General features: G+C 59.1%; 2 protein-coding genes across 6 annotated transcripts; one reads left to right on the top strand and one right to left on the bottom strand.

The window, feature by feature from the left end:
• Positions 1-90: 90 nt before the first annotated feature.
• Positions 91-1,642, top strand: MTERF4 (mitochondrial transcription termination factor 4). The gene is made up of 3 exons (XM_071751653.1): positions 91-607; positions 679-863; positions 971-1,642. The coding sequence occupies exons 1-3, from the start codon at positions 106-108 to the stop codon at positions 1,346-1,348; spliced, it is 1,065 nt and encodes a 354-aa protein (XP_071607754.1). The 5' UTR covers positions 91-105; the 3' UTR covers positions 1,349-1,642.
• SNED1 (sushi, nidogen and EGF like domains 1) lies at positions 1,530-23,605 on the bottom strand. 5 transcript variants are annotated; one of them, XM_071751638.1, is made up of 33 exons: positions 23,162-23,495; positions 20,053-20,340; positions 19,420-19,560; positions 18,519-18,681; positions 17,485-17,610; positions 17,239-17,352; positions 16,376-16,489; positions 16,003-16,116; positions 15,752-15,868; positions 15,397-15,522; positions 15,045-15,149; positions 14,477-14,590; positions 14,241-14,357; positions 13,657-13,773; positions 13,455-13,571; positions 13,149-13,262; positions 12,889-13,062; positions 12,592-12,705; positions 12,190-12,303; positions 11,658-11,771; positions 11,457-11,570; positions 10,530-10,826; positions 9,170-9,353; positions 8,968-9,080; positions 8,162-8,440; positions 6,757-6,901; positions 6,332-6,414; positions 5,471-5,557; positions 5,150-5,266; positions 4,573-4,660; positions 4,071-4,154; positions 3,811-3,848; positions 2,999-3,441 (listed from the first exon to the last, which is right to left on the bottom strand). In XM_071751638.1, the coding sequence occupies exons 1-32, from the start codon at positions 23,363-23,365 to the stop codon at positions 3,812-3,814; spliced, it is 4,335 nt and encodes a 1,444-aa protein (XP_071607739.1). In that variant the 5' UTR covers positions 23,366-23,495; the 3' UTR covers positions 2,999-3,441; position 3,811. The 5 variants fall into 5 exon arrangements, with proteins under 5 accessions (XP_071607741.1, XP_071607739.1, XP_071607744.1 ...); XM_071751643.1 differs by having other exon boundaries at positions 3,313-3,441; positions 4,573-4,663; positions 23,162-23,511; XM_071751641.1 differs by having other exon boundaries at positions 3,313-3,441; positions 4,573-4,663; positions 10,530-10,592.
• Positions 23,606-24,380: the final 775 nt, after the last annotated feature.

Raw genomic sequence — 24,380 nt, 5'->3', positions numbered from 1 at the left:
TTTTGGTCAGAGTCCTCTCTCTAGCCAGGAAAATTCTCTCATCGAAATCGAGGACTATGATTTTAGCGGGAAGAAAAAAACATTCAGTCAAGATAATTTGGCGCAATGCAAAACACGGAGAGACGGCGAGAGCCCGCGCTGAGCGCTCGGGAGGAGGCAGAGGACCGGCAGCCGCACGGGGAGCGGCAGCACCCGGCCCGTCCGGACGGGGGAGGAGTGGGACGGCGCGGCGGCACCTCCGGAACTTCCTCCCCTGGGCCGGACCGGGCCATGGCGGGGCGGCTGCTGCGCAGCTGCGGGAGGGCGGCGGGCTGGGGCCCGATGCCCCGCGTCCTCTGGGCCGCGCCCGGGCCGTGCCGCGGCTCCGGGGAAGCGGCGGGGCTGCGGGCCATGGGCTTCACCGAGGAGCAGGCCCGGCGGCTCCTGGGGCTGCAGGCCCAGATCGACCCTCAGCGGCGGGAGGCGGCGGCGGCGCAGCTGCTGCTGCTGGGGCTGGAAGCCGAGGCCGCCCTGGGCCTGCTGGAGCGGAGCCCCGCGCTGCTGAGGATGCCGGCGGAGCGGCTGCGGGAGCGCGCCGAGGAGCTGCGGCGGCTGGGGCTCGACGGAGGTAGGGCAGGGGGACGGCGGCGGGGCCGGGCACCGGCACCTCCCGGCCCGCACTCACCGCCCTGCCCGCAGCTCCGCTCCAGCGGGCCCTGAGCTGCTGCCCGCAGCTCTTTACCTTGCCCCGGAGGAGGATGGCGGCGGCGGTGCGGCTGCTGCGGGAGCAGTGCCTCTTCACGGCGGAGCAGCTGAAGGAGGTGCTGAGGAGCAGCCCCGCCGTGCTGCTGGAGGAGCCGAGCCACCTCCACCACCACTTCCAGGTGAGGGCCCGGGCTTCCCGGACTGCCCGGACACGGGCTGCGGGTTGGGAGGGGAGCGCCGTGCGGGGCCGGGGCTGTGCGTGAAACCAGCCCCGTGTCCCCCGCAGTACGCGTACTTCAGGATGGGGATCCGGCAGAAGGAGATGGTGAAGGCCCGTCTGTTCCGAGTGCCGTTTGCCGAGCTCAGGAACCGGCACATCTTCCTGGAGCGCCGAGGGCTCTTCCAGACACCACTCAAAGGTCAGGTCCAAACCGGTAACCCGAAACTAAAGGACATCCTGCAGCTCTCAGAAAAAGACTTCGTGGCCAGCGTGGCCCGCTCCACCGTGGAGGAGTACGAGGTCTTTAAGAAGCTGCTGGCTCGAGAGGCGTTGGAAGAGGAAGAGGAGGAGGAGAAGGAGGAAGAAGAAGAGGACAGGGATGCACTATACGTAGTGGAAGATGAAGACTTAGACACTGAAGGAAGTAAAACAGTGAGGAGATGAGGCTCCAGAGTACCCAAGCTCTCCCATTCTGGCCCCACTACACTCACAGGTGTTCTGGGCCTTGACCCTACACAGGCACAAGCTGGAGGCCCCAAAGAGGGGCAGCAATAGATCCCAGAAATATCAGAATACAATAACCCGCCTTTCTCCTCATTGACCAACTGCTTTAAAAAATAACCAGTTTCCATAAAGTGTTTTTATTTAAAAAAAAAAACAAAACAACAAAAAACCCAAACCAAACTAAAACCCGACAAAAAATAAAAAACAACAAAATAACTAATTTATTGCCAAGGCTAGGTTGGAATTCGATGCATTACATATTTTGCTGGCTGTGGGGTGGGAGGCAGGGGGCTGCTGCACCTGCTCACAGCAGGGACAGGCCCCAGGGCAGCACTGGGTGGGCATAGGGGCTGAGCTGAAATGGGACTGTCCTGTGGTGGGGCCACAGGTTCCTAGCCTGTGTTGGCACTGGTCTCATGGCTGACAAGGCAGGGGTCCAAATGCTGTGCCAGAACCTCTCCCTCACAGGTAGCAGAGGCTCCTTTGCCTTTCCCCTTGCCCTGCTCTTAGGGGCAAGTGCTGGTTTCTCATGGCCTAAAGGGGCAGAATTCTTGTGCTTGCCTTACTGCAGGGGGGCTGGAGCAGGGTCAGGCAGCCTTGGAGGAACACGCAGCGTGTCCCAACTCCAGTGCTCTGAGAGCAGAGCTGGAGCCTGTGCAGGAGGAGAGCGTCGTGCTGGCCAGCTGGTTGTGGCTTCAACATAGTGCCTGCTGGTCCCAGGCTGCTGCTGGATGCCTCAGCAGCCATTCCTCCAGGCTGAGTGCTCTTATGCTACTCCTGGGAGGGAGAGGGTGGTGCCAGGAGCTCCTAAACGGGGCCTGTTCTGCTCTAAGCATCCTCTGTGCTGTAGCTCGATGTGTGGCTGAGCAGAACAGCACCCTGCAATGCTCACAGGAGGGGGAGAGCTGCCCTGCCAGGATGACCCTCCTCCCCCTGCTCAGGAAATAACACTGTATCATAACTAGGATATATTTCTGGTATGTATTAATTTATAATATATGCTGTGTATGTTAATACACAAATCTATGTTTAACTAGTGTTGTCATACAAACTCACAAAAACTAGGAACATTACTAAGCTACACTTTTTCCTTGCCTGCTTTGCTGCAGCCAGTGGGGCAGCCACTGCAGGGCCTTGCACACTGGTCCTGGCTGCAGACAGCACTGGCAGTGCAGCACCAGCTGGTGCCACGGGGACTGCCAGCACTTCCAGCAGCTCAGGAGGGTGGCACTTGCAGGTCACTTGTCACTGAGCCCACACTGGGCCCCGTGCTGGCTTGGAGGCATTAGCAAGCACGGTGTTACACCTTGGCTAACAAACTTCACCCTTTAAATTCTTTTTAGGTACTCTATTGCTTTCTAAGCTGGAAATTTGGTTAAACCCATGGATTGTTTACAAAGCAAAGAAAAAAGCCAGGCAGTAAAAGCTGCCTCAGTTTCCCCTGCTAGAGCTGGGGATACAGGGATTGTACCTTCACTGCCCACACTTGCCTCACTGCTTAGGGGAGCTGCTCACCATTCCTAACTCACCTGTAAAGGGAAGGTCTTCAGTCAGAGTTTTGTGGGCTACATTTCAGGTGATGGCTAAGGATTTTTGGTCTGCATTAATCTGTTTTATTTAGGGGGGGGTTATAGGCAATCTATAACCTTGGTTTACAAAAACAGGCTGGTGCAAATACTGTTGGCAGTGAACTGAACTCAGCCCTGCTAATTCCTGAGCAGAGCCAGGAGCCTGTGGCTTGTTCAGAGCAGCTGGGGGGGTCCCCTTGGGGGGGAGGAGGGGGTACACTGGCGCTCAGCTCCTCGGGGGCAGAGAGGCGGCCAGAGCAAAGGCAGTGCTGGTCTGGCAGAGGAGGGAGCACTGCTCAGCAAATCCATCCAGCTGCAGGGCCCTAACAGGCTGGAGGAGGGAGAGAGGCTGATTCCAGGCAGGAAGGTTCCCACACTGTGTTCAGCCCAGTGAGTGGATCTAATCTTCCTGGTGTTTCAAAAGCCCTTTGATGTGGAAAGATGAAGCTTCTACTGCTTTGAACCCTGTGAAGGAGCAGGAGGAGAATGAGCTGGTAGGCAGAATCCCCCAAAAGCACCACAGCTGCTTCTTCCCACCCTGTGTGCCAGTCTCAGGCTGGCAGAAGGGGCCTGCCCCCTCCAGGGATCCAGCCTTTGCCTTGCACAGGCAGGCAGAGCCTGGGCCCTTTCTGTGTGGGAATCTCTTGCCTTCAGCTCCTCTACCCCATCCACAACCAGAAACCCCCAGCTGCTCTGAGCCCAAGCAGTGTAGCAGCTGGAGACCCCTTGCACCCCCTCAGCATGACAGTGTGAGTGTGTGCTGTGCTCTGGCCTCTACACTTCTCCCCAGCTGCCCCTGCCGATGGCTGAGGAGAGCCTGGAGGTGGTACTTACTCTATGGCTTCTTCAGTGTGTGACTGTTGCTTGGTTTTCTGAAAGAGAAGAGAGGAAAGCACTGTGAACCCTGCAGCCCCTCAACCACTGCTCATAGGGAGGGCACACAGAGCTTCCATCTGAGCCTTAGTGCTGCACAGAGTGCCTGCATCCCTCTCCCAGCCCACCTCCAACCTGGAGGCAACCTCATGTATGCTGGGTGACACTGGCTAGCTGCATCTCCCTGGCCCAGGCCACAGAAATTGAGCTGCTAGCTCTACCTGCTGGTTGTCTTCTCAGAACCAGTGCTCTCGCAGCTCTCCTTGTAGCAGATGTCCTGGTGTACCTTGTAGACTCTTCTGTACCTGCACACAGAGCAGAGGAGTGCATTGTAGGGAATAACAGGGACAGATGTCCTTTCACAGATCCAAGAGGGAAGGCTGGCTGTCCCCAGCCCTCTGCTTGCAGACAGAGACAGCCAGGAGCTGGGCTGGCAGACAGGGGATCTGCTGCTGCTCGGGGATCACACACACCAAATCAAGCCTCCCTGCAATGTAAGTGACACCACTACAGGGCTGTCATTTCAGCAACACCCTGCCCTGAAACACCTGGCGGGCAGCTGCAGGGGTTTGAGGACAGACAAGGCTGCTGAGCCTGCATTGGGGAGTGGGCAGCTGCCAGCTGGGGGCTGAGATGGACTTCCCTCACTCTCCCTTTCCTTTAGACACCAGCAGCTCTAAGCACAAGGGGAAAGGAGGAGCACAACCCGCAGGCAGTACTCACAGGTAGTGGCAGGTGCCTCCTTCCCACATGGGGAATGACTTGGTTTCCGAGTACAGCCGCGTGCATGAGTGTGGCACCTTCTTGCAGGCTGCTTGGGGAACAGGAGAGGGGAGCTATCAACGAGCCCATCTCAAGCCCTGCCTGCCTGTACTCTGTGGCAAGGGGCTGGTAAGGCCCTCCCTGCCTTCCTCTCTGCTGTCCTGGAGGGGTGGGCTCAAAAGCTGACCCCCCAGGAGCAGCAGAGCCCCCAGTGCCTCACAGTGCCCAGATAGCTACGTGGGCAGGGAAGGAGTCTGGCTTGCCTGGTTGAGGGTTTGGTGGGGGAGCAGACCTGCACTCCCAAATCAACAAGAGCAGAGTCCTGCCCCTCTCTCTGCTGTCAGCACAGTACAGCCTTCTCTAGGGGAGCCTGGGCATGGTGGGAGCCCCCTGGCCCAGGAGAAGCAGGCTGCTGACAGGGTGTGCTTGGTGACCTAAGGCTCGGGGGACGTGCAGCTGGGACAGCTGTCAGGCTAGACACAGGCCATCCACCTGCAGGAGGGAGCTCTGCTCTCTCTAGCAGCAGCACAGCACTCACCCAGCTCGCAGAGCCGGCCCTTGAAGCCCGGGCGGCAGTCACAGTGGTAGAATTTGGTATCTCTGGCACAGGTGCCTCCATTCCTGCAGAGGTTTGTGGAACAGCTCTGCCCCTCGCCTGCAAAACACACACGCACAGAGCCCTCAGAGCCCGGGGCCGTGGCACAGGCCTGCCCACACCCTTTGGCAAGCCAGGCTGCTCTGGTGCTTGAGCAGGGATGGAGCAGGGACCCATGCCTCGTTCTTTGTGTGCCAAGCACCCTGCCTGCCTGCAGAGCTTGGGCTGGGTCCCTGCTGCTCCTGTGTCTGCCCCCAGACTTACTCTTGCTCTTTGTCTTGCGCAGCTGCAGTGCCAGACTGGCCTGGCTGGGCACCTCCGTGTTCTCCAGCTTCACTGGAGCCTCTGGCTCTGGGCAAGAAGAGGATGAAATGTCACCTTCAGCAGGGGCCAGACTGAAGGCAGCCCCTCTTGATGGGATCCAGCCTGCCTGCAGCATCAGAGGGCTGCTCAGGCCCAAGGCAGTGGTTTAGCCCTTCCCAGTTGGCACCCCTAGGAATTAAAGTGATCATCTCACCCCTCCTGGAGGGCTGTGGGACCTGGAGCCCGGGGGAGGCAGGAGCAGAGCCAAGACACACAGTGAGCCCAGGAATGCTGTCAGGTGTGCCAGGCCCCCTCCCCACCCCATGTTATGGAGTCCCTAGGCCTGGTAGAAAATCTTGGGCTAGCACTGGCATCCCTGTTCTGGGGATAGCAAATGGAGTACTGGTCCTGGCCGAGTGAAGACCTCACCCAGATACCATCCTGATACCACACCTCGAGTGTGAGGCTGTGCTTGCTGCTGGGCAGACAGGGGCTGCACTAGAGGGCTGTGCTAGAGGACTGCAGGGTCACTACCTGGGCTCCTGCTGCTGCTGTCAGAGAAGGCAGCTGGCCTGTGCCCCAGCCAGCATTGCCCCCATCAGCAAGGTCCCTCCCTGGGCTCCCTGACTGGCTGTGTGTCACCCCTCTCCCTGGGCAAGCAGGGTAGATGTTTGTCTGCCTAGGGAGACGTGAGAGGGCTCTGCTTGCTTCTGTGGCTCCCTCAGCACTACAGCAGCCTGAGCAGCTGCCACCCCATCCTGGGAGAAGACCTAGGAGAATGCAGTGGGTGACTGGAGGGGATCAGAAAAGCAGAGCACTTACGTGTCTTCACAGTGATGGATTTGCCCTGCGCAGTGCCAAACCTGGTACTGATTCTCCCTCTGCCATCCACCAGCTCTGTGAACCTGGAACAGGAGAGTCACAAGAGCGTGGGGCACCATGCATCCTGCAGCTACCCCATGTGCTAGGGCTGGAGGCAGCTGGATAAAGCACTCGCTGGCAGCACCAGGCTTGGTGTGAGTCCTGTGGGCTCAGCTGCAGGCAGCATGGGGGACCTGCTCACAGGTCGAGGGTCTGCCAGGCTTGGGACACCAAGAAGCAGGCAAGAGACACGACCCAGCAGGGACGTGGCTTGGCTTTGTGCACAGCTGGACACAGGAGCTGGGAAAAGGGGCTGTGCTCAGCCCAGTGCTTGGGCTGAGTGCAGGTAGAAGAGGCAGAGCCAGGAGCAGGGGAGCAATGCCTACCTGGGGGCTGGTAAGGGCTCCTCAGCTGTGTCATGATCTGCTAACAAGCGGAGCTCAGGCAGGAGAGCTGGGGGCAGCCTGTTGCGGAGGACTCGGGGGTGACCGGCTTGGCTCCACCTTCTCTCTGGAGCCCCATCCCTCTGCACTGCAAGCCAAAGGGTTAAGCTCAGCAGGGGGCAGACTCTGAGTCAGCACAGCAATCCAACTCCCAGCCAGTCCCCTTGGCCCCAGGTTGCAATTTAAGCAACATATCTGGGGATATGTGCAGCCTCTCCACACACCTGGGCTGCGAGTGCTGTTCCCCATAAAGCATCACCAAGCTCTAACTGTGTCTGCCCTCTGCTAACAGAGGAAGCACCCTGCAGCTCTGTCCTGGTTTGGGCCAGGATAAAGGTGATTTTCTGTCTTGTACTTCTGCTTTCAGCTAAGTCTCCTGTAAGTAGTTGCACTTGCTGAAATGAACAGCAAGTTTCTCAGACAGTGTGTGTTTCTAGGACTGATAACACTTGATGTTTATAGTTACTGCTAGAGATTGGTGTGCAGAGCCAAGGACACTGCTCAGCTCTGAGGAAAACATAAAGAGGTCCCACCTGCATCCCTCCTTTGGGGAGGAAGGGACAAGATAGATGCCAGAACTGACCAAACAGAGTATTCCATCCCATATACATCATCCTCAGTATAAATTTGAGGGATCATGAGGGTCAAGCCAGATTTCCAGCTTCCAGCTGCCTGCCCTTCCTGCCTTTCCTGCTTCCCTTCCTTCACCCGGCATCCTGGAAGGATTCCATCCCTTCCTCTGCCTATGGCCCTGATCCGTGCCAGCCCAGCACTGGTGAGTCAAGGGTTGGACTTGATGATCTCTGAGGTCCCTTCCAACCCGGCTAATTCTATGATATGATATGATTCTATGATATCTGTGTGTTCCTGCCTCCAGTTCCCAACTGCTGCCGACACCAGGAGTCCAGCCTGGACTTCCCAAGAGCTGCCCTGCAGACTTGGTGGTGACGTGAGAGCTACTGGGGGAGAGGGGGGAGGAATGTGGTATCCATTTTCTTGTATATTTGTATATATTTAGTAATTTTTCCTATTTATCATCCCTGTTTCATTAAAGTTGTGTAGTTTAGTTTCCAACCCATCAGTCTCTCTCCCTTATTCTCTCTCCTTTCTTATCAGGGAGGAGAGAGAGATTAATAGAGAGCGTCTGTTACTCGGTTTCATTGCCAGGCCAGTGTTAAACCCTGACAAGCTCCCACCTCCCTTTGCAGAGCATCTGCATCCTGTCCCCACAGCCTGCTCTGGGCACCTGGTTCTGTGGCAGAACCTCATCAGCTTCCCCATTGCCCACCCCCTCCCCCGTGCTGCACCGAACCAGCAGCCTCCCAGCCCTGGCAAGCCAGGCACTCACAGGTGGTGACGTAGAGGTGGATGGGCTCGCTGTGCAGCTGTCCCTGCTCCGTGTTCTGTACAGCTGTCACAGACAGGCGGTACTGCTGCCTGGGGAGCAGGTCCCGCACCGTGTAGGACACGAGCTTCCCGTTGGGCACGTAGCGGCTCTTCACGCTCTGGGCAGTGGTGACATTGATGATGTACCCCTCCACGGCACCGGCGGGAGGCTGTTCCCACGCCAGAGACACGGAGGTGGCGGTGACACGGGAGGCAGTGAGGTTTTGAGGGGGGAGAGGCCCTGAGTCAGGCAGGTGATGGGGAGATAATTAGTCAGTACTGGTGTCCTTGAATGGTGACCCCTCTACTTCCTCACATGCCATGCTGCAAGGGTGCCGGGGCTGCAGCTTGCCTGGCCCTGTCCCAGCCTGTCCTCAGGACGGCTCCAGCCATGCAATGCACGGACAACAGATGCTCAGATTTGGGTCCCTGCCAAGGTGGGGAGAGCCTCGCCGCATCCTGACACCCTCCCTAGTCTGGCTCTCGCCCTCTGGCTGCTGTGCAGCAAGGGATGAATCAGGCCCGTGTGGGCTCCACATGGGGCTGAGCTCATGCTGGGCTTGGGCAGCGAACATCAGACAGTAGAGGATGTGCTGCTGCCTTGCCTGCCCTCCCAAGGGATGCCTGCACGCCTCCTACCCGTGGTGCTGGCCAGACAGGCTGACGGCTTTCACACCTTCCCATCTCTGCAACTTTCCTGCTGGCCTCGAGCCGTGGCTGCCCTGTGCCTGCCAAACCCCAGTGGGTAGCAAAGGCAACCTCACTCACTCGTCCACACATGGAAAGGGGCCACGGCCAGGCTCTCTGAGGGGTGGTCTTCCGTCCCCAGGCCACTCAGCGTTGTGACATGGATGATGTACCTCTCTCCTGGCTGCAGGTCCCTATGGAGAAGGAAGGCAGGCTGTTAAGGGGTGAGGTGGGCAGCCAAGGAGAGCCAGCTGGCCCAGCGCCCACCTGCCACCCCACTCACAGGAAGGTGTACTTGGCCACGCTGCTGTTCAGCTCCACAGTGCGGTCTGCCAGGTCCCCCGGCTGGCGGATGGAGACCCGCACCCTGCTGACAGCAGAGTGCTTGAGCCGGTGGAGAGCCCATTGCACCGTGATGGCGCTGGCCGTCACGTTCATGATCTCAAAGCCTTCCACCGGACGCGGTCCTGGCCGGAGCAAGTGGAGAGGCTGCAGTCAGCCACTGGTCACTGTGGGCTGCCCCATCCCTTACCCACAGCCTGGCAAGGGCAGTCTTGATGCCCCTCTGGATTGGTTTCCTATCAGGAGCAGTTCAGCACCACCTCTCCTGACAGACTCCTGCTCTCCCGCCCTCACCACCTGCTGGCAGGTAGAGGGTGTAGGCAGGAGGGGAGCACATCTGTCTGCCCGCAAAGCCTTGTGCCATCTCTGGCACCCCTGGGGCTCTCTTCTGGCTTCAGACCCTGCCACCGGCCACAAAGGGGCCTGTGCCTGGCCCTAAGACACTTCACACCCCAAGCAGCCATCCTGAGCCTGGTTCTTGATGCCCTCAGCACCTAGCCCTGGCTTGAGGCCTCCCGAGCCATGCCCGCATCCCTCTCTGGGCTTTACTTGGTCTCAGGCTGATGAAGGGGATGTGGCCCAAGGGCTTTCCTGACACCATTCCCCCTGTTGTCAGAGGGCAGCTTTTCTAGCTTTAATCCCCTCTACCCTCAGTTCACTCTCAATTTCTGCATCTGCCTGCCCCAGAAAGCAGGACCACAGCTGCTCCATCTGCCTGCCCGTGCCCCAGAGGCATCACTGTGCCCCCTCGCCTCCACCCACAGAGCAGAGGTCCCTGCCAGCCTCTGCCCTCTCTGGCATGACCCCACACCGAGCCCAGAGGGACAGCAGAGCTATGTGGCCACAGGGCTAGCTATCAGCAGAGATCACTCAGCCCTACTGCCTGGCTGGTGCAGGGGCTTCTCCAGCAGAGCCAAGCAGCACTGGGGACCCACCCACACTACCCTGGGCCCCACACAAGGGGTAACCAGCGCAGCAGGCACAGCCTGGCCCTGAGGAAAAGGATCCAGGAACAGTCCCCACTGCCAGTTCCCTCACCAGCCCCTGGGCAGGGGCCCAGCGAGCCGCAGGGCGGGGTTCAGTCCCCTTTTACTCACAGCAAAGAGAACAGCAATTCTCTGTGCCGGGTGCTTCCCAAAGGCCCTCGGCTGGATTTTAGGATCTGCACCACCAAACTTGCTGGGGTTTGGCACAGGCGCAGGCTGCAGCTGAAGCTGGCAGGCAGGAGGCAGCAAAAGCCCCGTCACCTTCAGGGGCCGCAAGTGCGCTTGACCGCGATGCCCCCCCGGGACACTACTTACTAGTGCGCGTGGTGAGCATGACGGGCTTGCTGATATCATTCTTGTTGTTCACGTTGCGTTTGACTGAAAAGACAGAAATATTGTAGGCTCTGCCAGAGGCTAGTGCCAGCAATTGGTGGGCAGAACGACTTCGGTCCACAAAATCTGTCCTGCGGTAAGAGCCGTCGAGGGATACGTACGTCACGGCGTAGCCGTCAATGAGTTGCCTGGCGGCTGCGTCCTCAGGTGGGTGCCAAGAAATCAACACACCAGTGTCCTCCACCCTTTCCACCTTTAATGAGGTTGGTGGCAGCAATTCTTCAGGGTGTGGGCAAAAGCAAAGGGGAGAGGTAACGCCATGAATCTTTAGAGAACAGACCCCGGCAGCAAGAGGCAGAGCAGCAGCGATGGAGGACAGAGCCCTTGCTCTCTCCCTCAGCATACCTGGCAGGGGCCCTGCAGGCACCAGCCGACACTGGCCCAGTGGACACAACACGTGAGAGGAGCCAGGGTGCCAGGAGAGATCCCAACCACTGCGACCTGGCAGCACCAGCAGCCAAGCGCCTGCCACCACCTGCCAGGCCTAGGGCACTGGTGAGATGGGGCGAGGGGCCCCCAGGTGCCTGCGGTGAGAGGCTTCCCTCGGACGCCTCAGCCTCCCCTCCTCAGGGCATCTGAGGGATCGCCGTCGCTGCAGGGGACCAGGGAAACCTGTCCCCAGTGTCCTCGTGCCGAGCCCAGCGCCTGTGGCAGCAGCTCACCACATCAGCATCTGCCCGCAGCGTCGGTGGGGTCTGGGCTGCCCCCGCTGAGGTGAGGCCCAGCCCTGCCCGCCTCAAGGAAAGCTGCTGGTCCCGGACAGCTTCGCACCCCTCACAGGCTGTGGCCACCGCTGGGCCAGCATCGAGCCCCATGCCACGTCCTGATGCCACTGCTGAGGGCCTTTACCTTTTTCGCAGCTCTTGCCTGTGTAGCTGACTTTGCAGGTGCAGCTGTGGGTGCCATTGCCAGGCAGGCAGTAGCCTCTGCTCCCGCAGGGGCTGGAGAAGCACGGGTCACTGGCTGCAGGAGAGGTGCCAGGCCCAGTGGCGTTAGCAGTGCCAGCTGGCCAAGTGGCTGCCCCAGACCAAGCCACCCTTCCCACCTCACCTGTCTCACAGTGATAGCCGAAGAAACCTTCTGGGCACACACAGAGGTAGGCGCCCCTGTAGCTCTCGCACTCCCCTCCATTTTGGCAAGGGTCCGACTCGCAGGCATCCACTTCTGGAGGCAAGAGGAGGCTGGTGGTGAGTGGGGACCCTGGCACGACTGTAGCCATCTCCCACGGGTGAGAGATGGCAGTGCCCTGAGGGGGCAGCAAGGTGGATGCACAGCCCGGGGGTGGGCACAGCCAGTCTGGACCTAAAATCCCACCCAAGTGCTGTGGTGGCCACATCCCCTGGTGGAGGGTGGATGCCTTCAAAAGGGATTCAATCGCCAGTGGACACTGTTCTGTGTTGCCTCCCCACCAGAGCTGTTTCAGCTCTGCCCCCAAACCCACAGACAAGGAGATGGCAACAAGCAGGAAGCACCTCAGGTAATGGCTCAGGGTCAATGTGCCCAAGACTGTGACCAGGAGCCTGGACACATCCCAGTGCCCACATTCCAGCCTCCTGCCAAGCTGGGAAGGGCGAGTCCTTACCTGTCTCACACTGAATGCCCACAAAGCCCTCGGGACAGTAGCAAGCAAAGGACCCAGGCAGGTCTCGGCAGGTCCCGCCATTCTTACAGGGCTCTGACTGGCACTCGTCCACATCTGGGGAGCAATGGGAGGAGGCACCAGCTCAGCACAGGGACAGGGCTGGCAGCAGGAGATAGGGAGCTGGCAGCAGCAGATGGGGGCTCAAAGAGGTCGTACTTCTGCATCATGCAGACCCTCCCCACGTTGCTCACCACCCCCCAAGCCCACCAGCCAGGAACAGCTCCACTCATAAGGCTGTTGGGAGCCCACTGCACTATGTCTGCCCCTGCAGAGGCTGTGGCAGGAGCTGGGCTTGGGGATGTGCCTGTAGGGACCCAGAGCATACCCGGCATGGTCTCTTACCTGATTCACAGTGGTGGCCAGTGTAACCTGGCTCACACAGGCAGAGGAACTCTGCGACGCGGTCCTTGCACTGGCCACCATTCAGGCATGGCTGGGACTGGCACTCATCGATCTCTGCAGGCATTTGGACAGGGGGACACACAAGGAGAGAACTGTTGAGCAGGTGACAGGGGCCCCTGGGGGGCTCTGTCCATAGATACAGGCAGGGGAGGACTGGAGTACATGTCCTAGTGTCACTGAGCCATGGTCATGACCAGAGAGTGCCCCAGGGCTCAGCTGCTCCACAGCACTCCTCACCATCACATTCAGGGGGGTCACTCCAGACGCCAGGCAAGCGACAGACACGAGGGTGGTTGTGCTGACTGAGAGTGTAGCCCAGCTCACACTGGTATTCAGCCAGTGAGCCCACTTTGGTGGAACTGAAGGAGGCCTGGGCATGCTTCACCTCGCTGGGGATGCCACAGTCAACCTCTGGGGAGAGATGGGGAGGGTAAGCAGGGCCTGCAGAGGCACCCCAAGCCCCAGCCTGGCTGGCAGGGGCAGCACAAGGCCCTTACCAGACTGGCAGTGCTTCCCTACATAGCCCACAGGGCATGTGCACGTGTAGCCAGCTCCAAGGTCCTCGCAGGTAGCGCCGTTCTCGCAGGGGCTCAGAAAGCACGGGGAGGGCACTAGAAGAGCAGAGCAAAGAGCGACTGCTGTGGAGCCGGCAGAGCCCAGAAACCAGAGCCGTTCCCTTTCCCCCTCCTGCAGCGCTTCCCTGACCTCCAGCAGGGTGCAAGAAAAGTGTCGAAGCACTTCAAGTGAAAGGGAAGGGGGGGCTCAAACATCAGCTCTGCCAGCAGCCCCCTGCTCACACCTACCGATCTCACAGTGCCGGCCGGCGTAGCCCGGGGGACAGTCACACTTGTACTTGCCGATGTAGTGGAAGCAAGTGCCCCCGTTCTGGCAGGGCCCTGAGGCACAGGGGTCCGGCTTACCTGGAGGCAGAGGGCAGGTGGGAGCTGAGCAGCAAGCGGGACGACTGCCGCCTCTCCTCCCTGGGTGGGGGCCGGGGGGCCGTACCGATCTCGCAGTGCTTGCCCGTGAAGCGGTAAGGGCAGGTGCAGTGGTACTCGCCATCTGCCTCCCTGCAGGTGCCCCCGTTGCGACAGGGCCCCGTGCTGCAGAGCCGTGGCTTGGCTGCAGAGAGAGCACCAAGAGCAGGGGTCATCTGCTGCTGCCGGCACCCCAAGAGCCACCACCTCCCACCAAACTCCTCGCTGTGGGCGAGACAAGCACACCCAGGGCTCACAGCCCTGGGCTCGGCAGCATTATGAAACGACAGCCACGCAGACACATGCCAGAGCCTCGAAGGACCACGGAGACCTGATACCAGGGGACTGGCACCTGCTCCTGAGGCCAGAAGCTCAGGTATATAAAAGAACTCCAAGACTGCTGGTGTTGTGCAGGGAACAGCACAACTGGATTGGCTGCTGCAACTGTCAAGGGCCACGAAGGGAGCCACACAACTCTTCCTCTACCCTGGAGGATGGCACGGGATAACCTGCACCCACTTCCAGCTACGGCTCAACAAGCAGCTGTTCATCTACCCTAAGGGTCCAAACTCTTCTCCCACTCCTTGCCAGCAAGGAAGTCGGTGTAAGTACCTTTCTCACAGTGTTTGCCAAGGAAGCCTTGAGGACACTCGCAGGTGTAGGAGTCATCGTGAATCTCACAGGACCCCCCATTCAGGCAGGGCTCCGAGTCACAGGGGGATGGCATGGCTGCAATGCCAAACACAGGGTGTCACTGCAGATGTACAACCAGGGCTGCTCCCCTCCATGGCTCCCCATCACATGTCCCTCCCGAGGGCTGGTCCTGCACCCCTGCAGATGAGACTTACTGTGGTTGGTGCCGTAGTCCGTGTGGCAGACGCAGAGGTAGCTCCCACCATACTCCATGCAGTACCCACCATCCGGGCACTGCGTGTTCACGTTGCACGGTGTGGTGGTCACTTCTGCAAACACATGGCCAGCATTGACCTCCGTCAGCCAGTGGCAGGAGGACACTCAGACATCTGCCTGGCCACAAACAGGGGTCTCCTAACTTTGGAAGGTCTGGGGAGATGCGAGGGACCCTGTGTATCCCATTCCACGGACCATGAGAACAGAAAGGGCCAGCCTAGATGCCTAGTGAGCTTTGGAGCATGAGCAAATGATGGATGCAGTTCCCTCCCTGCCCAGGGGAGCCAGGCTGGGGCCCACGGGTGGTGAGAGGCATGGCTCAAGGGGGAGTGATGGAGATGGAAGCATTGCCTTCAGGGGACAATATTTCCAGACTCAAATTCAGCATGTGCCTTGTATCATGTAAGACTCAGGCACGGGCAGGGTGTCTTCTTGCTTGCCACAGCCTACCTGGCTCAAGTATCCCAGAGAAGGAGCAAACAGAGTGAGCAAGAAGCCGTCACCTACCGAATTCACAGAGGAGACCAAAAAACCCAGGTGGGCACTGGCAGATGGTGACGTTTCCCTCCAGACAGCTGCCTCCATTGCGACATTCACAGCCCTCTGAGAGCTCTGCAAGAGAGGAGACAGGAGCTTCCCAGGACCCTTCCAAGCAGCCATGCTGGATGCCACCCACAGGAAGAGCTCAGGTAGGTGGTAGCCATGAGTTTCTCCCCAGACACCCAAGCACAGCATCCTCCAGCGGGGTGGACCCACTGTCCAGTCCAGGAGCCCTAAATGGACTCTCTGGGGCTGCTACTTCTCCCTCTCAGGAGCTCAAGGAGATGCAACAGTCCACCAGAGACCCCCTGGTACTCACTGTCTCGACAGTCCTGCCCAGTGTATCCCTCCTGGCATTCACAGATGTAGCCCTGCTCTGTCTCCAGGCAGCTGCCCGCATTCTGGCACGGGTGGGAGAGGCAGGCACCGGGCACACGGGGCCCCCCTGCAGGAAAGGGGGAGATGAGCCAGAGCCATCCCAGCTGGGTCGGAACACCCTGTCCTGGGAGAGCTGAGGCAGAGCCAGTCCAGACCAGCTTCACACCAGAGACCTTACCAAAGCCAAGCAGCCCCCTCTGACTGATGCAGCCCCTTTTTCACCCTTCACCCCTTCTGGCCCAGCTCCCCCAGAACTGTCTCCTGGGCAGGCTGGGTGAGACACATCTCCAACTCACCATACTGGCAGTTATTGCCATAATAACCCGGGGAGCAGGTGCAGATGTAGCGGCCGGGGCGGATGTAGTTGCATGTCTGACGGTTTCTGCAGCTCCTGCCCTCACAAGAAGATGAGTCTGAGGGGGAAGAAAGCAAGAGAGTGAGTGATGAACACAGCTCAGACCTGCACGAAGGGTCAGTCAGTGGAGCATGACAGCCACAGCCCCTGGGTGTGGGTGGGTCATCCTGGGACACGGGGAGGAGCAGGCACCTGTCTCACAGCGCTGTCCCACGAAGGGCTCCAGGCACACACAGGTGTAGTTATCAACCAGGTCGACACAGTGCCCACCGTTCAGGCAGGGGCTGGACTCACACTCGTTCACCTCTGCAAGGGGAGGCCGGGAGGGGTGGTCAGGCTGCGCGCGGGCACTGCCGGGCTGCCAGGTCACCTGCTGCCTCCCATCCCAGGTGATGTTCGGGAGGGGGAAGGCGACAGCCAGGAAAAAAAAAAAAAAAAATCAGCACCACTGGCAATGCTGAGCCCTCCCCTCCCAAAACTCGCAGCAGAGGGGTGAGGAAGGGTGGGATGGCAGCTTGCCAAGGTGTGTTACCGTCTCCTGCCGGTGCTTGCTCCTGCCACTCACCTGTCTGGCAGTCTGCCCCCGTGTACCCCGCCTGGCACACACACACTGCCGTCCCATTTGCTGCCTGGCACCTCCCACCATTCTGGCACACCTTGCTCTCACATGGTGACTCTTCTATAGCAAAAACAAAAAAAAGGACAGCAGAGAGATCAACTCAGGTGCAGGACCGGCACATGGCATCTTCTGCACACACAGTGATGCCAAGGGTAGGCAGAGAGTGCAGCTCAGAGCCACCAACATAAGCTGTAGTGGGTGACAGTGCCTGCAACTCTAGCCATGGCTCTTCCCAAAACTCTTCCTAGGCAGCCCAGCCCTTTCATCTCTCTGTGCCTCTGGGATGCTAGTGTGCCAGGCTGGGTGTTTCTCCCTCCCTTCCCCAAGAGTGAACTCCCTGCTTGTCTTCTCCACCAGCACAGAGGCTCTCTGGAAGCCAAATTCTTTGGCAGCACCTCCGCTGGCAGGAGGAGGCCCGTGGCAGGGGAAACTGGCCACCACAGCCCCTGTCAGGGACTGGGAGAATCTCCATTGGCTCCAAAGGGCTCAGGACCAGAGGATCACCTGGGAAAGCAGGGTCCCTGAGACTTCTGTTTAAGAACTAACCATCAGTTTTCCTCACTAAGACAGCAGTGGTGGGGAGCTGTGCTCAGGGTGGAGTGGGCTGCCAGCAGCACGAAGGGCCCACGGCCAGAGCAAAGTTCTCTTCGCCTGCAGCACGCTGAAGTCCAAGCTGGTTGTCACAAACCACCTGAGCCCAGCAGCTGCCCCCATCTCTGACAGTCCCCCAAAAGCAGCAGTGGTCCCCAGGCTCATGGTTTCCACTCTCCAAACAGCCAAACCTGCTGCTCTGCTGGCCCCATGCTCACCGGTCTCACAGCTGGTGCCTCTGAAGCCTGGTGGGCACCTGCAGCTGAAGCTGCCAGCACCATTGAGGCAGGTGGCTCCATTCTGACATGGGTGGGAGAGACACTCATCCACATCTGAAACAAAGCCCCGGGTGGGGGACAGGAAGTCAGGACAGGGACAACCACTGGGACAGACGGACTGCCAGAACACAGTGGGGACACCAGCTCCCTGCAGCAAGGCACCAGGAGCTCAGGGCCAGCACTCACCAACATGGCACCTCTTCCCAGTGAAGCCAGCCAGGCAGGAGCAGGTGTAGGAGGGGTTCCCTGTGATGCAGTCCTCGATACACTTCCCCCCGTTCAGGCAGGGCCGCAGCGTCAGGCAGACAGAGGCTGTTGGGGACAGGCGGTGCCCACCTGTCAGGTGGCAGCCCAGCAGGAATCACCCGCCACCTTCCAGCCATACCAGTGCCAAGGTCTGTCCCTGTGCCCACCCACTTCCCAGGGTGTTTGGGGAGCTCATGGGGGCCACCTGCCTCACAGCAGCACAGGGTCTGCTCCTCGTGGGCTCCCCAGGACAGGGGGGCAGTGTTATCCCTCCTGTGCAAGAGGGAGAGGCTGCGTGGGTCAGCCCCACTGGCCAGGGGGACATAAGACATGCCCTCACTTATCACCCACAGCAGAGGGAAAGGGGGATGGGAGAGTCCATGTACAGCAAACCCGCTGGTAAGACAAGACACACACGGGTCACGGGTGGGAAAACATGGCTAGGGAGGAGCAGGAACAAGGAATGGGAGGCCAGCAGCTCTGCAGGGGATGTATCATGACACCCAGCATGGGGAGCGTGGCCCAGCCCTGGTGCCTCAACCCCACAGGGGGGCTGGCACTCTGCAGCTCTTTGTGTGGCTTGCCCCAGGCTCCTGACACTCCATCCCTCCAGGGCATGTGTCCCCTGAGAGTGCCAGCCCCTCATGCCCTGCCTTGGCTGCAGGCCAAGCTGGCAGGGTCTCGCCTGTGTGTCACCACCTCCTCCCCAGCCTCCCTCGTTGCTCCCCGCAGGCTCTTTTAATCTCAGAAATCTTCCTCCCCTCCCCATTTGTTCTCCCAGCCCCCTTCCCAGCCCCGGGACACCCATGGGTGCCATCCCCAGCCACTGCAGGCTGCCTCCCCTCCCTCCCCAAACCCTTCCAGCCACCTCCTCCACCCCACGGAGGTGGGGGTTGAGGCAGGGGAAGATGGGGCTTGGAGAACAGTATGGGGTTGGGTTGGGAGTTAAATAAACCTAACTGCTGTCCTCTTACTTGTATTGCTGCAGCCCCCCACTTGCACCTGGGCATCATCGATTCTGAACACCCAGCGCCCGGGGATACCCACATTTGTCGTCATCTCCACGTCAGCGATGTCATCGGTGCGGGATCCGGGGATGTTGAAGTAGCGCTTTCCATCACCAGCATTAAAACCTGCCTGGAAAGACAAGGTCAGAGGGTAAAGAGACATCACTAGTGCACGGGGAAAGGCACTCTCTCGTGGAGCACGAGAGATCGCCTCTCCTGCCACTCGGAGCCACGGGCAGCACTCCTTGGGATGACTGTCCCCTTCCGTGTGCCACCAGCCGCCGCCCAGCCCCGTCCCTGCAGCTGGCTGACAGGAGGCACGATGGGGCAAAGTGGCTGCCCTGCCCACTCGGGTCTCTCCTCTGGGATTCAAAACCCATCCACTTCCCCTCCACCTGCAGCATCCTGCCCGCTGCATGCTGGTGGGCAGGGAGCCAAGCACGCATCAACTGCCGGTAAATTCACACATCTGAATGGGTACCGGGGTTTTTGCGGGTGTGGGTGTTGGCTTTTTTTCCCTTAAACACAACAACACACACCAGGATGAAATAAAAATACAAGCGAAAGCTGTGCTGGCTGCGACAGCTGCTCTTAAAGGCTGAGGTTAGGAAGGAAAAGCGACTGCGAGGCAGCAGCCAAGGCAAAGACCTGTGGTTTGGGGATAACAAAGCCCCCTGTATGGTCTCAGCTTTGGGAGCCAGAGCACACACGGATATTTAAAAATTAAAAAAAAAAAAAAAAAAAAAAAAAAAAATTTAAAAAAAATCAGAGGGAGGCTTTCCACCTCCAAAAAACCCAAACCAGGAGCCACGAGCTCACAGGGTGGATGCTCTACCTGGGCACCCCAGGGGCCACATTTGCCGCTTACCTGCGCCGCGATGCCTCCGAGCCCGGCAAAGTCCCCCCCACTGCTGGCGTGCATACCCGTGGTCCAGGTGATGGACTCATAATTGAAGATGGTGAAGGAGAGCTTGCCATCCGTAATGAGGACAATCTGGAAAGTGTTTACCTGCAGCAGGGAGGGGAGGAAAGCAGTGAGCAGGCAGGAGGGGGACAGATGAGCCAGCCAAAACCCAAATAAAATAGCGGAAAGAGCATTTAGTAAAGGGGTGTTTTTTTGAGCTCCGGTTTTCCTCTGCTAGAAAAGGCAGTTGGGTTTAATTATTTTTAACACTAAGGCGTTGTGATTCCTCACCCAGCACCCCAGCAGGCAGAACAACTCATTTCTCCTCCCGAGCGAAGGAAAAACAGGGAAAAATGCAATTATCGAGCCTCTGGAAGGCAGGCACCAAACCCCATCAAAACACAACCCTGCTGCTACCCCGAGAAGGGGGACACCAGTAACTTGCAGCCTCCACACAGCACAAAGAGGAGGGATTGGTTTTGCCACAGGAAGGCATCACAACAGAGCCACCAGAGACAGGACACCATGGGAGGCACCAAAGCTTCTTTCAAATGAAACTACCCCTAAACTAATGGCTGCTCTGCCCCAGCTACTCACTGGTGAAAATGAACTGCCCCCGAAGAAGGTCACTCGGTACCAGGTGGCGATGAAGACCCACTGTGCTGCAAACCCTGGGAACTCAGGGAAATACTGTGCAATGTCCCTGCTTGCTCTCTCCAAGATGGGCTGGTCGGTGCTCTCCCGGTAATAGACGTCACCCGCCCGCCGGTTGTCCACATCAGCCCAGAAAGCAGCCACCACACGCCGGTCCTTGGAGATGGGGAAGGCCACTGGTGTGAACTGGGAAACCTCCTTCAGGAATGAGATGATCCCGTTGTTGTTCACCTTCAGAGAAGAAAGAAGAAAAGGAACGGACAGCCATGGTTGATTGCTGCCGCTGGCAGGGATCCATGTTTTAAAGGTGCTTTCCATTTCACTTTTTTTTTTTTTTTTTTTTTTTTTTTTTTTTTTTTTTTTTTTTTTTTTTTTTTTTTTCCCCTCTTTCCACAAATACTGGAGTGCTTCCCCTTCCTGCCTTGGAAGCAGAGACATGCCCCAGCACCCGCAGCCCCCCCGCCTCCCACCCCGGCTGCTCACCCACTGGAGTGCAGCTACGGGGAGGCAGCCACCCGAACAAACCCGTTCCTGTTCTCCACCACAGCCAAACCCGGGGAAGGGAGAACAGCTGAGAAAACTGCGGTGGCCCCGGTGCTCTTCACAAACAGCCCCTGGTGCTCTTGGCCGGGATTAAGGGCTGTTCCACCCGCTCCCAGCTCTCCTACAGCTGACACCCTGCCTGCAGGGCTGCACTCTGGGGCCAGGCACGACTGTCACCCTCCCCACAGCGGGGTCGTGCCCTACCCTGGTGACCACCAGCTGAGGGTGCCAGACGCACAGGAAGAGATACTGCAAGCTCCGAGCCCTCCTGCAGCACTAATTAACTGGGGCAATTAGGGTCCCGGGATGGCTGGCCCAAGTGTACATGGTGGAAGTGGCACACAGCCCAGGGAAGGAAGCTGCAGATAGTGGCTGCTGCTGGCTGGAGTGCTGCTTTCTGGCTTGGGTACGCAGTGGGATGAAGGAAGGGGAGGAAAACCCCCGCCTGCACTGCCTCCTGAGCAGGCAGCAAAGGGGCAGGGATCAAACACTCTCACCCTCAGCCTGCAAAAATTCCCAGGAGGAGCCCCAGCAAGCAGCCTGCTGCATTGGCAACCCCAGCTCCCAGGTGCTCCATTCCCCTGTCCACAGTGCTGCCCAAAAACAACATCAGGACAGGCAGGAGCACCCAGCCCCCAGCTAAGCTCCCTGCCATGCCATGCTGACCCCACCAGCACCAGCCTGCCAAAGCCCTGAGCTGCAGGGTGGAAAAGGGTGGGCACGGGGGGGGCAAGAGGCTCCCAAGCAGGAGGAGCAGCCCCGGCACGAAGCAGGAAGGGGCAGGTAGCAGTTTGACACTCGTGGGGCTGACACGGAGCCGGGAGCCAGCATCCTGCCAGGAGCAATGCTGAAGCCAGCGGTGCCTCTGCCCGAGCTGCCCGCACCCCCAGGCCGGGAAAGGGGGAGCTCAGGCCTCGACAGCCACGTGCAGCCCCTGGGGAGGGTCCCCAGCCCCCCAATGTGAGCAAGGGGCAGGCCTCGCTGTGACTAAGGGAAAGAGGATTCCTGTTTCCCAAAGCCTCCGTAACCCCGCGGTGTCCGCAGAGGAACATTCTTCCCCTGATTAAAGCAAGATGGGAGAGAACTCGAGCCAAGAAGGGCTTTTTTTGTTGTTGCTGTTTTTTTTGCAAAGGAGGAAGGGGGGTGGCTGGAGGCAGCTCCGAGGACAGAGATTTCCAGGTGAGCCCAGCCCTGGGACAGCTCCCCCTGGGACAGCAGCTCCCTGGGAAGGAGCAGCACTGCGACATGAACCCCTGTGCCAAGGGCAGGAGAGTCTCGATTCAGGGGAGGGAAACACAACACCCACTGACCCCTGCAGCCCCCCCAAAACGCAGAGCTGTGCTGCAGATCGGCTCGGGGCAGCCATCATGTCACCTGGATTCCTCCAGCCTTTTCTATCCTCCCACTGTGCCTCAAGCACCAAGACCAGGTCCCTCCTGCCTGATGCCAGGGTTGCCGCTTACACCAGAGGAAAATCACCACAGGTGAGAGTCCAGGACCTCCTGTGCTTTGTCAAGATCGTGGGATAGTAACCGAACCAAGTTCCAAGATGGCACCAAAGTGATGCTCAGCCCTCTCACTGAACCAGGTGGGAGCCAGCGTGGGCAGCACAGACCCCACCCCAGGACACAGGGCGGGTGCTGGGAGCCAGCACCAGCACCACCCAAAAGGCTTCAGGGACAACCTGGCACTCGGGGCTGCTCTGCTGTCTGATGGCCACATCCATGGGGGACACGATGGTCCAGGTGTGACTGGAAATGTCCAGCCACAGTCCCCTCCGGGTGGCTCAGGGGCTGCAAGGGAGCATCTTGGAAGGGGTGCCAGCAGCCCGGCTGCCGCGGCAGGAACAAGGAGGAGAGGAGAGGGAGTGGGATGTGCCGAGTGGCCAGCCCAGTCTGCTGCAACACAACCCAAAGGGCAGCTGTGTTTACTCTGCATCACACCCAGAGAGCCTTGCTGCTGCCTCCTCTGCAGACAGGGACACCATCCAGGGGCAGCCATACCCGTGCCACAGCACGCCGGCTGGCACGCTCCCTGCCAGCCATGCCCAGCTCCCTGCTGCTGGGACCCCCATGGCACCCCACGGTGGGGGCCAGTCCCATGATGAGGGAGGGGTACTTCTGGCTCCAGGGCCAGTGTTCTCCCAACGCTTCATCCAGCATCCCCAGCTTGGTGAGACCAGGACCCTCACCAGGGTCAGGACCCTCACTGTGCCACCCAAGGCAGCAGCAGCTCCGTCGAAACTTCCCAAACCCGGAACCCCCCTGGGAATCCCCTTGCCTCATCACACCATTATTCCCCCGATGCTCCAAGTTAAATGGGGACCACCGGATGGTCCCTGTAGATACCCAGATGGACTTGCACCCATCTGTGCAGGACAGTAACTTAAAACTGAAATGGAGCGAAACAGTAAAATCAATCAGAATTAAATAGTAAAATGAAACAGAACGAAACAGAATGAAAGAGGAGGCACCAGGGCAGGCAGTCCCCGCTGCCCCCTGGTACTCACATAGAGGCCGGTGTGCCCCGCACCGAAGAAAGGGAAGGGGACGGAGAGGGGCCGCAGCTCGGAGCCGCCGTCGTCCTGCTTCCGCGTGGCTGCATCGCCTTGCGTGGGCCCGAAAGGATAAAAATCCGCCAGCGGCACCACGCCACCCGCCCACAACCACTCGCCCAGGGCCACCAGCAGGGCCCAGAACGCCAACGCCCCCATGGCCACCGGGATCCGCTGCCACTCACGCCGTCCCCGGTACCGGGGGGCAAGGCGGCATGTCGGGGTCAGGAGCGGGAGATGCCGGGATCGGGATCGGGAGATGCCAGGGTCAGGATCGGGAGATGCCGGGGTCAGGAGCGGGAGATGCCGGGGTCAGGAGCGGGAGATGGCGGCCGCAGCCCGGGCCGGGCGGCTCAGCCCAGGCGCCCGCGGCAGCTCCCAGCGGCGCCGGCCGGCCCCGCCCCGCCCGCACCTCATTTGCATAAGACGCGCGGATAGCCAATGGGCGCTCGGCGCGCCGCGGGGGGCGGGACATGCAAATGAGGTGGGCGTGGAGAGAGGAGGGTACCTCCCACCCCACACCCCCCTCGGGCGGGGACCCCCCGCAGGAACCCCCCGCTGCCCCCCGGCTCTGTGGGGGGAAGGAGCCGCCCCCTAAGGGCAGAGACCCTCTGCAGGGACAGCCCTGCGCCCACTGCCCCCCAGGTGCGGGTAACCGCGGGTGCCCTCGGCTCCTCTAGAACAGAGGGCTGGGGGGAGAGAGAGAGAGAGAGGGAGAAAGTTGGAAAGAAAAAAAAAAAAGTTGTAGAGGAAAAAAATTGGAGAGGAAAAAAGGAAGTTGAAGACAAAAAAAAAAATGTTATTTGCTTCTTTTTTTTTTTTTCCCAATTTTTTCTTACTCTTTTTTTTTTTTTTTTTTTTCAGGTGCTAAAAATATTATCAGGAAATTCTTTTCAGGAATGCCATGTTTTAAGTTATGCTTTAGGCTCAAGGGTCTCTTTGTCTTCACTGGAGGAAAAAAAAAAAAACAAAAAACAACCTTAAAACAAACAAACAAACAAAACCCCAAACCAAACCGAACCCGCACCCATCCTACATTTCTCATCAGCAAATGCTTTCATCAGGAAAGCTCTTGTCTCCCTGAAAACGGACGAAGGGCATCTGAAACATCAACCCCCCCCCCCGGGGAGATCCCGCTAAAAAGCACTGATGGGTTTTGATAGTTAATTGCTAG

Source organism: Heliangelus exortis, chromosome 9 (genome assembly GCF_036169615.1).
Source record: "Heliangelus exortis chromosome 9, bHelExo1.hap1, whole genome shotgun sequence".
NCBI classification, from domain to species: domain Eukaryota; kingdom Metazoa; phylum Chordata; class Aves; order Apodiformes; family Trochilidae; genus Heliangelus; species Heliangelus exortis.
The sequence above is the reverse complement of the archived record's forward strand: the minus strand, read 5'-3'. Positions and strand labels throughout refer to the sequence as shown.

Coding starts and splice junctions, on each gene's coding strand:
- SNED1 (XM_071751643.1), bottom strand. CDS start 23,365: ATGGGGGCGTTGGCGTTCTGGGCCCTGCTGGTGGCCCTGGGCGAGTGG. Junction 11,772..12,189: donor GGGCATTCAGTGTGAGACAG/GTAAGGACTCGC, acceptor TCTTGCCTCCAG/AAGTGGATGCCTGCGAGTCG. Junction 5,558..6,331: donor ATCCATCACTGTGAAGACAC/GTAAGTGCTCTG, acceptor CTTCTTGCCCAG/AGCCAGAGGCTCCAGTGAAG.
- MTERF4 (XM_071751653.1), top strand. CDS start 106: ATGCAAAACACGGAGAGACGGCGAGAGCCCGCGCTGAGCGCTCGGGAG. Junction 608..678: donor GCGGCTGGGGCTCGACGGAG/GTAGGGCAGGGG, acceptor CCCTGCCCGCAG/CTCCGCTCCAGCGGGCCCTG. Junction 864..970: donor ACCTCCACCACCACTTCCAG/GTGAGGGCCCGG, acceptor TGTCCCCCGCAG/TACGCGTACTTCAGGATGGG.